General features: G+C 37.0%; 1 protein-coding gene and 1 non-coding gene across 2 annotated transcripts; both read right to left on the bottom strand.

Annotated features, from left to right (window-relative positions):
- Nucleotides 1-263: 263 nt before the first annotated feature.
- LOC137298103 (cilia- and flagella-associated protein 410-like) lies at nucleotides 264-11,052 on the bottom strand. Its single transcript, XM_067830181.1, has 6 exons — nucleotides 10,891-11,052; nucleotides 6,107-6,172; nucleotides 5,495-5,718; nucleotides 4,822-5,254; nucleotides 2,775-2,865; nucleotides 264-1,943 (listed from the first exon to the last, which is right to left on the bottom strand). The coding sequence occupies exons 1-6, from the start codon at nucleotides 10,989-10,991 to the stop codon at nucleotides 1,839-1,841; spliced, it is 1,020 nt and encodes a 339-aa protein (XP_067686282.1). The 5' UTR covers nucleotides 10,992-11,052; the 3' UTR covers nucleotides 264-1,838.
- On the bottom strand, nucleotides 3,493-3,608 carry LOC137254948 (U5 spliceosomal RNA). Its single transcript, XR_010954307.1, has one exon. It is a non-coding gene; the product is annotated as a U5 spliceosomal RNA (small nuclear RNA).
- Nucleotides 11,053-11,495: the final 443 nt, after the last annotated feature.

Raw genomic sequence — 11,495 nt, 5'->3', positions numbered from 1 at the left:
TCTTAAAATATGGCAGGTCTTCAATGGACCCCAAGGCCAGAGTTATGGCAAGGGATAACTGTTGTACAGATAACACATCTGAACATTATCAGTAACACTTTCACAACCTATGGCATATGTAGGACATTCTCCACAACACTATACTATCAGACCACTTCACTGTCATGCCATCAAATAAACCACAATCAACAACAGCATCATCTGAACCCACAAAACAAACAAACAACATTTAACTATACAAAAAAACAAAGAATATGCAACAATGCTTTGTAAAAGCATAAGGTTTATTGATATATTTCTCTGCATTTTCAGATAAAGCCTTGAGATTATTTGTGAGTATTTAAGTACACTCATTCAAAGGACGGATAATTGATTAGGCATCAGGAAGGTCTTTACTCCATGGCATCAAAATGCATTTCTCAGGCTGGCAGGACATACTTACATACATATATATTGTTGTCAAATTTGGTTACACAAGGTTGAGGAAAAATATTGTCGTCTGTGTTACACATCAGGTTTACTTAAAGTATGTTTACTCTCTCTCAAGCTATACAAAACTGCTTGTGACAAGTGTATATTTGTATGGTGAGGCCTCAACAGAAGGGAGTATGCAATACATGTCTGTGGTAGGTACAAGATAGCAGTAGGACCTTGACAACTCTATTTTGAATTAAGTTCCTCAGAGTAAAGAACCTACCTCATCCCTCAACAAAATGGACATATAAATGGCAGCAACACAACCAAGTTGAAAAGCTCTGTAACAACTCTACACTATCACAGGAAACTTAGATATAAGTATACAAGTAAAAAAACCTGGGGCTACAAACACAAAAACCATAACTACTTCTCACACAATAACAAAGGACCAAACACATTCTACAGTAGAAAACATTATACAGTGCTAGGCAAGAATTTGATTTGAAGATATTGCGCTTTTTATGACAGCACTGCACTTTCAGGGCAACATTGCTTAAGGAGTAGGGGATGAAATATTATACAAAAAAAAACTGTCAGAAAATATCAATAACACTTTTAACACATATCATGCCCAAAGCAAAGTTCTGGAGTTCAAACATGCATTCAAATACCAGCATATTTCATACATATATTGACGTGTATGAGTAGTCAAAATCAAGATCATAAATGTTTGAGTTGAGTTTGACCAGAAACATAAAAATTCGATATCATGTGTTGCGTGTGCAACACATAGTATACACAGACTTCATGTTTGGCCTACAAGTTGTCTTATTTACATGGAAGAATGAAGAAACAGAGAAAGACAAAAGCACCTTCTTGATGTTAATTTAATGTCAGGAAGAGGCACTTTGGAATGGATGCTGACTGCACCTTAAAAAACTATCGATGTCATTTTGACATTTCTGTGTGAACATTCTATCTCAAGACTGAAGTAGTGGTAACCTCTTCAACATAAGGGACGGGAGACTATGTGCATCATGGTGGCCCACTACAGTAACACATTAATATTAGCTCCTGTTGCTTTTAGGGGCTGGCCCTTTGATATTCTGGGGGTGGGGTGTACTTGATTGGAACAGATTGAAAAAAACACCCTAATTTGTTCAAAATGATACTGAAAAGAAAAGATAATGTTTACTGGATAAGTTGTATTGCCTGAAGAAAGAACAGATTGTAAAACAGATTCTATAGCTCTTTCTTCTACAGAAAAGAGTTGTACAGTATAGAACTGATAAAAAAATACTTTCTCAAAACAAATCCCCTGATCCCTTCCAGAATGTTAAATTGTTCAATCCTTATATCATATTCCATTTAACACACTGAGGCTCCTGTTCTGCAGTTGGAAAATGTTGGTGTGCTGATTTTTATAATGCCTCCATTCGTGTTTTGACTGCAGAGTGTACGACCTCAAGGCTGTCCCTGTCAAGTTCCCGGACCAGTAACAGGACAGACTGCAGGATGTTAGCATTCTGCAACACATCACCATAAAACATGACATCATAAGGCTGACAACAATAATTAGAACAATTTGTTAGGTCAATGACTAATGTTTGTGTTTTACCAGAAGCAATAACAAATCATTTTTCAAATTCATTTTTAACTTGCTTTATTAGGACCAATCCCCAAGAGATTCTGGGATAGAGTTGGTCCTCAAAAACAAATTGATTGCATAGTCAAGCTCAGGGACTTGATTGATTGTTTCAAATCATATCCAGAGGTATTGATTATTATTCACAAGATAAATCACTTGATTATCTTGTGAAAACTTGATTACTTACCTACTACCTTCCTATGAACACACAATGCCAATTAAAAAGTGGTCAGATGTAACATATGTTGTACATGGATTACACTTTCTGTAAAGTACAGGTTCTAGTGATTCAGGTTGTGTCCCATTGGAATTTGGAGCCATACATTCACGCATCTACCGGTAATCGCCAGCAAAGCCTGTTGTCTAAGCCACTCATCCACCACAAGATATGGAGGTCTGACCATTTGAAGTTTAGATTACATACTGTATCCCTCTGACAAGTATATATTAGCATATAGAGCCATGTAGTATGTGTGACATTCAGGTTCAAGGTTTTACAGCAGCCTCCTGAGGAAGAACGCCTCAAGATGGTTTCAGACTGGCAAAAATCACTTCTCAAACACAAGCTGACATACACAAAAAGTTTGTGATTAAACTTGACAAAAACGTGTAGTTGTGTGGCTAGTCACAATACCAACACTTTATTGCAATAGATGTACGTAGAAAGAGTATGTTTCTGACAAAAGCAAGGCCTGAGCAGACTACTTACCCTGGATTTGGTGAGACTTGTAGAGGATGATCTTGGTGTGATTATCTTAGCTTTTGGTAATGGCTTCAGGCCTAGTTGCTCCCGAATTCGACTGAATAATAGGAAAAAACATTGAAATAAAATCCTGCATCTGAAGTGCATATGGCAGACACACAGCTAGTCTGCCTAACACACAATTCTCACTAACCAACATGAATACAAAGCACTGCATACAAACCTATCTATCTGAATGCATGAGGTTTCACACCACTTTTAGCAATATTCCAGCAATATCATGTGAGTCCATAAATGGGCTTCAAGCACTGTACTCATGTCAGGAATCAAACCTGGGTTTTCGTCATGACAAGCAAATGCTTTAACCACTTGGCTATCCCCAGGCTTTTACCCCTATACAGTGTTATTGGTAGTAGAGATTACAGGTCACTGACAGAAGATTAAGGACTTATCCACACTAGATCACCCTGGCAATACTGCTGAATACTGATGTGACAGAGCATTCTTCCCATGTTTCCCTGTGACAATAAAATTTAACAAATGATGTCATAGGGTCATAGACCTTCATATGAACTTTGTGGTACTGTTTTTGTAGATTTGGATAACAACAACAGAAAACTTTAAATTCAGAAAACATCTAAGCCTTTAACCTTGCATTCTAACACAGCAAGCAGTGGTTGTATATGAACTGCAACTGAGGTCTGATGATTGATTTAAGTTTTGTACCCTACCAGGTAGGGCTGAAAAAATAGGTCTATAAACTCATTGAGTTGTTCCTCCCCACGGAAATCTTTAGTAAAAGGCGAAAGATTTATGCGAGGTGAAGAGAAACCAGAGTACTGTACAAAGGTTATAGTAAATAATATGTATATCAATGTTAATTACACTACAATGGTTCTCTGAACTTGCATATAAAAAGTAATTGTGTTAACTAATTTCATTTTATATTTAATCTTAAAATGTTGATAATGATCATATTGAAATATATTATGTAACAAATGTGAAATAATTATTTTATATATTTATACAGTCATTTAGCAAGAATGCTGCATAACGTCATTGTTTGACCTCCTTTTAAACCCTGCCAGACCACGACCCCTTTGTGTGACTTCTGTTCACCCATGTGTGACCTACTTCTGCTCTTACAGTGACTCCAGACAAGAGAGGTAATTCAGTGAAATGATTTTAAGGCTGCATCCTTCACTTGACAATATATGTCCTACATTTGATATTTTACACTTTCCCCAAAACTCTGTTGGTACTTGTTCAATTGTCAGAAAATCACAAACAGTACAACTGTACATGTACATGCCAGTTTAACTATGCCAATAACCCGCATCATCTTATACTTAAACGCAACCAAAATATACTCAAGTAAATCATGACTATAACTAGCAGAATCAATAAGACTGACAGAAATAATGTTCCAGAGAAATAAATCTTGCTTCCTTGAAAGTGCTAAAATCAGAAAGGACAACCCACATGTGTGCAGCACAAGCCAAATTATCACAAGCGATTCAGACAAAATGTCTTGCTTAGCATAAATGTCTTCAACACTTTTTTCTAAAACTTACTATAAATTTACTTTCTCATAATAATGGTGAGTGAATTTGGTTTTATGCTGCTTCTAACAATATTCCAGCAATATCATGGTGGGAGGCATCAAAAATGGGCTTCACATGCTGTACCCTGTGGACAATCGAACATGGATCTTCAGCATGACAAGTGAACACATTAATGATGAGGCTATCCCACCTCCCATTCTGTTACACAACCAATGAATGGAATCATGTAAATCGCAACTGTTTGATGAGCCGAATCGATAAGACTGACAGAAGAAATGTTCCAGAAAGATAAACAATTCTATCCTGAAAGTGTCAAAGTGTGAAATGACACCACACTCACTTGTGGCACTACTGTGTGCAGCAAAAACATACTATCGCAGCCTTTCAGACAATTGTTGTTTGTTTGTTGCAAGTTTCTTTCCAACACTTCTCCTTGTTCTAATACTTAGAATCAACATTTATCTTTCTATAACAGAATATCTACTCACTTAGTTTCTTCCCAGCTGAGTGTGACTGCTTCCTCCTTGGCCTTGTCTCTTGATGATTCCCCACACTGAGCAACCTTTTGTGATGCTGCAGAGTTGACACTGTCTCGGGGTGAATCTGTGTCCTGAAGGTCCAGCCTTGTCGTAGTCACTTGGTCAACAGGCTTGTCTGTATCATTATAATCACCAGACTCTGTCTGTTGTGAGGCTGTCTCTGCAGCAGCAACCTCATCGACATGTGCTGCATCTCCACATGCATCACCATTCTCCAGCATTGAGTCCTTATCAACAGTTTCGCTTGGTCTTGATGCAGATTGCTGCACAGGTTGATCCGATAGAAGTGATTTGATTGGTTGAGTTGCAGGAGGGGTCAAAGGTAAGGTGTGAAGGTCCTCTCCTTCATCTAGTGCCTGGTTGACTTCCTCTTCTGTCACAGCTACATCAGACACAAACATAATTATATAAAAGGAAAGCTGTATCTAGGCATGTTCAAAAAGCAAAAACAAGTAACATACTTTTAACAAACTTTAATATAGCTAATGAAAGCAAAAAGGTAGTCAGAGTTCGAGTCTATATCCTACGACTATTCTGTTGATCAGCTGTTTATTTTGAATAACAATATTGACTTATATAGACTATATATGGGTTTGCTTGCAGTTTAAATACATGTACCTACCTTTGTTATCAAGTTTCTGTAAGTTTGGCAGAGTTTTCAAGACAGTCATGCGATAGTTGTCTCCTGTTGCACATGGATTCTCAGACAACCATAACACACGCAGTTTGGGTAACTTCTTTAAATATTTGATATCTGTTAGACTTTTTACATTATTTTTTCTAATGTACAATTCTTGAAGGTTTGGACAATGTGCAAAATCTTTCAATGTCTCGACTTCATTGACACTGAAAAGTAAAGATATATTGTACAAATTTAATGGTTGGTTGATTTGTTTGAAAAAGACAGATGTAATATAAGCATATTTTCATTTAAAAATTGGAATGAATACGATTCCTTTTCTACATTCTCATCTGTAACAACAATTTAATGTAGAATTAATCACATAACCATATAACTTTACTCATTTAATGATAAATGACAAAGCTCAACCATTGGAACCTTAACCTACAAAAACGCAATCAAACCACTATTAATATCTGAAGCCACTTTTAAAGTCTGAGAATTAAGATAATCTTTATACAGATCTGTGAAGTAAGGGCACGGCCCCAAAAATCATGAGCCATACATGCATTAAGAACAAGTAGATGTATTGAAATCAGGAAAAAGAAGCACCTCAAGCTGCAGACTTCCAGACTTGGCATCTGGCGGACAATACTGACATCTTTGATGCTAGAGCCCCTACAACAGAATCAACAGAATCATAACACAGTGTCCATCTTGTTGGTACAACTGTAACAACTGTCAGTAATCCTCCAAACCTGGCTTCACATCTTTCATGTAACTTACATTTGAAGCCATACTTCATGTAATGCCATAGAATATGCCCAGGTAATGTAGAAATGTTTTAATACCTGCTTACTAAATACATCCTACATTTACTCATTTTGTTAGGTGCCATTTTTTAGCAGCCATAGACACCAATCATGCAAACAAATACACTTCTTGGGGTATTCTCATTTATCTTATTGTTCTCACATTTCCATATGCATTTATTCTGAACTTTCTCCCCCAAATACAGAGTGAGCAGAATGAATTTGTTTCATGTCAAATTTTTGGACACAGGAATTTAAAACCAAAACAGTTATCTCACTACACTTCATCATTAATATTTGAAAGCCAGCTAGTGTTGGGTGATTGATCAAATAATCTATGGGCTCATAATCTATATTAATACAAAATGAAACATCAAATCAAACTTTAGGAACTAAATGTTATGTTTGTTTAATCAAGATGTAATCACCTGGTCCAGTTTGTATTCTGCAAAGAAACAGCCTATTCATATTTCTTAGTGTTGAAAGTTGGCGTTAACTTTCCTTTAAAGACAGTAACCATCTGAAATACTTATGAATAAAGGCATCTGATTAACATAAATCACTCCTTTTCATTTTGTATGTTGGGTTAGATTAAAGAAATTAATTTAACATGTGCCCTTTGGTGTGCATGTACATGAAATACTGTATACACTCAATCAACATTTATGTCTTATCTCCTTACAGGTGGCAGCTAATGAGTCCTTCATGTCGATGTTAGACAACCAAAGTAAGCCACAGATCAATACTGGCTAGTGAACAGCTATCACTGCATAACAGTTATCGCCAGTACATAAGTATCACATGTGTGCAGTTCCTGTCAAGTATAATTCTGGAATTTTTCCCCATGGTATTTGACAACGCTAAAGGACAGCAAAAGAAAATTCTTCGTGGCAAGTCATGTAAGAGAAACTTAAAGACCTATGTAATACCATGTTCAGTTTCACAAGTCATTAATTGTTTCATTCCCTATCAATCTACAGTAAAAGAAATACTCAAATAGTCACACAATCGATTACTTGAGATTATTGTATGATATATATACATATATTACTTCATGCATGGCATGAGAAATTCGAAATGGTGATAACTGTTACTGAAACATCAACTTATACTGCTGTGGTTCCCATCTGATGTGTTATATAAAAACATGTCAGCAGTAAATGGGCTGGACACATGGGCGAATAGCTAATTACGCATCATAAATAATTCTGTTTTACTGATTAAAAAAAGTGGAGTAGTTTTGCAAATATCACTAAAATATGGCGATAACTGTTCACTAGCCAATACTCTTTCACTACATCAAATACTACAGACCAATGTCATTTATATTTGGACACTTGACATAATTTCCACCGACTTATAAGGCCGTCTCCTATTCTCACGGTAAACACATTTTCTGCAGAGATCACTGATGCATGATACTCAGCAGTTGTTTACATCACTGACCAGTAACTAGGAAGTGCCCCAAGTCTGTGAATTATCAAAATGTTACAATGTAAAGAATATTTGTGAGTTTTAACCAACTTGGACAATCATAACTTTTCCCCACCCTTTCTGACAGGATTCCCCTGCTTTACAACTAATAACGTTACTTTCTCGTTATGTCGAGAGACTGGGAGACAACTCGAAATGTCAGCGGTGGATGACCATGTTTTTCATCGAGCTCAAGTGTGATAATACACCTGATGGATCAAGCAGTTGATAGATGCAGATGTTAGAGGGGGAATCTCTTCATTTAAAAACAACAAGCATACATATGAAAAGAACTGTTTGTATTACTTTTTCAGCCGATATCCACAAGTACCACGAGAATAGGAGACGTCAGCAGATATATGTTATTTCAGTTAAGTATAAATAATTTATCAGTCATAGATGAACAGTTATCACCATATTTTAGAGATATTTACAACCCTACTCTGCTGTCAGTTAAATGTTAACTGGCATGGGTCTGTAGTTCTGGTTGTTCTTACACTGAGTGTCTATATAGCACCGTCTGACCTATTCTCACTGGTTTCCTATTTTCTCGGTAAACACATTTTCTGCCGAGATCGCCAATGTGTGATTCTCGCGGTAAACACATTTTCTGCCGAGATCGCCAATGTGTGATTTTCTCTGTAAACACATTTTCTGCCGAGATTGCCAATGTGTGATTCTCGCGGTAAACACATTTTCTGCCGTGATCGCCAATGTGTGATTCTCGCGGTAAACACATTTTCTGCCGAGATCGCCAATGTGTGATTCTCGCGGTAAACACATTTTCTGCCGAGATCGCCAATGTGTGATTCTCGCGGTAAACACATTTTCTGCCGAGATCGCCAATGTGTGATACTTAAAGGGGCACTGATGCAGAGCGAATAATGCTTCTCGCCAACGGTCTAATTACGAAAGCAGACCGCAAATTGGTCAGCGCCCACTCCTTCGACCGTGACGGACAAAGGAACTGGGCTCCTGTCCATATTAGCAAAATTTCTTCACTTCAGTCAGGAGGCCGGATGCCCATCACATGCCATTTGTTTAAAAATATCCATGGTATTCCTTGTCTGATCGTAACCATATATCCCAGCAGTGTAGTTCTTTTCGGATGCTTGGATGGTATACTTACTGATCCAATTTAATCCTATTTCTGTGTTTTTAACCTCGATATTTAATCATGTTACATGAAAATATGATGTCTACAGGCACGTAGCAAGCCATTTGTTTCAGTACGGAAGATTGCAAAGCTTTATAGTTAGGTAGTTTTGAGTGTTGGTTCAGCTGTGATAGCAAATAGCATACGTAAATTTTGGTAGCTATGGTAGCTACAATGGTTTATTATTTATGATAATAAAACACACAGTTGATTTATTTGAATTCGTAAACAAAAAAACGATGACCTTGGCTTTGGTAGAGAAATCTGAAAATTGTCTTACGTAAAAAACACCTTATTTCACTTATTTACCAAAGTACACAGCAAATGCCTGTGTGTATTCCTTATGTAACGAAATTCCGTCGGTATCCTCAAAACAGTTTCGGCCCATAAGTGTTTTCAGGCTGCATGCGACACAGAGATTACATCTTCCTTGCTGTAACTCGCGCTTGATGGTGTAAACCTACACGTGTTATTTGTCATCATTCTCTGGATGGTCAATTCATGAATTCATAGCAGGTATAATTAGTAGCAACACCACTCGGTTACTCAACAAAGGTTCCCATTTGGCATTTCTCCTGTCTGGAGTAAATACTCAACATTATAAATTAAGGTCTGTAATGGCAAATGTATTGTATGTTATGTAATATGTGCATGTAAGTGATGCAAGAGGGTCTATCAGCTGAGTTACAAAAACAAACATCGATCAAAGGATTAACCGATAACACACTGATTGATTAATTACTTTTATCTTCTAGCGGATTTGTCAAAAGGCAGTGTGTGTAGATGACTACACCCTGTCGTAAAGTGTGAGTGCAAAAACAACATCCTCCCTTCAAAGAATTAACCACCCTTGCGTTGATTGATTGATTGCTCAATATTGGTCAATTAAATTACTTAGAATAGTGGACATCATACAATTAGTTGCCAGGTGTGCTATCTTGGGAGACCAATGAGAGGTTTATCTAGTTTTCACCAACGAAAGACGTGAAACGATGTGTTACTTTTTCGCAAATGAGACAGTTGTAAGACACGCGACACAGAGCAGGATTATTTACCAGCTGCAGATGAATGGAATACGATTTCTTTTACGTGGATATTGATGGATACATTCCTGAACAAGGTAGTAGCCTGACACTGTTGTTATAAAATTAGTCTGTTTTACATTCATTATTTGCATTTTGTTTTAATTTATTTGTTGTAGCATTCAGCAGAATCTGTATGACAGAAAACACACACTAGATCGCATATGTGTGTGAAATAGGATCCACATTGGCAATCTATACAATGTATAAATGTTGCTGTTATGTTAGAAATTTACTATGAGTATAAGCAAATCGTGTGTTCTTTTATTAATTTTCAGAATCATACAAATATGACAATAAACTAATTAGGGTTATGAGACAAAATATAGAGACGTACATTGGCTTCGTTATTTTTCCGTCCTAATAGTTTTTTACCATTTCTACCACTGGCAGATGATTAACCTTCAAAGTGTTTCATTTGTTTTCATAATACATTTGTAATGAAGTACAAATGACTTCACCTCAGTTGATCTGTCTATAATTAAACTATCAATTGCGCTTACGGACTGCGCAGCAGAGGTCACGAACCAGTCACGAATTCTGGGATATCATCCGGGTACTCACGGGAAAAAAACAATAACAAAAGTTTACACCAGTCCACGGAAATTGCTCCGCATCAGTGCCCCTTTAACGGGTGTTTACATCATTGACAGCTAACTAGGAAGTGCCCCAAGTCTGTGATTCATCAAAATGTTGCAACAGAACGAATATTCATGAGTTTTAACCAACAGGGGCTGTGGATACCAGATGGCAGGGAGGATGGACTCAAGACTGGGAGCTAGAGGTTCGTCGCTAGTGTCAGTACTGTCACTTGTTGCGGATTGACAGGAACGTTGAATGCATTTATAACATTCGGAATGCCAGTCCACTTACCAACAGTTAAGTTTGCATACGCTCTCAAGATCTGTGGCCCGGGTTCTTGCTAACGCCAATGCCTCAGTCAGTTTCCCTGTGTACTTTTCCGTAAGTGCCATAATGTGTGGTGAGAGGCACTGCAAGACTTGTCAAACGATAGACCGGAAGTTTACAGTGTTTTCCGCACCAATTTACAGGCCGAGGCAACTGCAAATGCTTTAAAATATGGAATTGTTACTGTTATTTATAACTATATGCTACAGAATATATACAATTTATTCCGTTCCGAAAATAATTGCTGCATTATATTGCGTTATTGCGTTCGATTCTGTGAATATGTTTATGAAACACCGGTGTTGCATAAACAAAATGCCCTATAAAATACTGACGTATTTCCTACCTACCCACCCTCATGGAAAGCCGTTTTCACATTTCTAAAGCAAATACAGATATCTTCAATTGTTCTAAAGATAACTGTATTTTATTTAAAGATATCAATAATTCTTTAAAGATATCTGTAAATAATTGAAGATGTGCTTAATTTATTTCACATATCCAATATAGAATTACTGATACCTCAAAATGTTATAGAGATATCAAGAACATATTTCGTGATGTCTTTA

The sequence above is a fragment of the Haliotis asinina genome, chromosome 10, assembly GCF_037392515.1.
Source record: "Haliotis asinina isolate JCU_RB_2024 chromosome 10, JCU_Hal_asi_v2, whole genome shotgun sequence".
NCBI lineage: Eukaryota > Metazoa > Mollusca > Gastropoda > Lepetellida > Haliotidae > Haliotis > Haliotis asinina.
The sequence above is the reverse complement of the archived record's forward strand: the minus strand, read 5'-3'. Positions and strand labels throughout refer to the sequence as shown.

Excerpts from the sequence above, each read along its gene's own strand:
- LOC137298103 (XM_067830181.1), bottom strand. The coding sequence starts at position 10,991 with ATGGCACTTACGGAAAAGTACACAGGGAAACTGACTGAGGCATTGGCG. Across the intron at positions 6,173-10,890 it reads GTATGCAAACTTAACTGTTG|GGGCTCTAGCATCAAAGATG; the intron begins GTAAGTGGACTG and ends ATTCTGTTGTAG. Across the intron at positions 5,719-6,106 it reads CTGGAAGTCTGCAGCTTGAG|TGTCAATGAAGTCGAGACAT; the intron begins GTGCTTCTTTTT and ends TTTACTTTTCAG.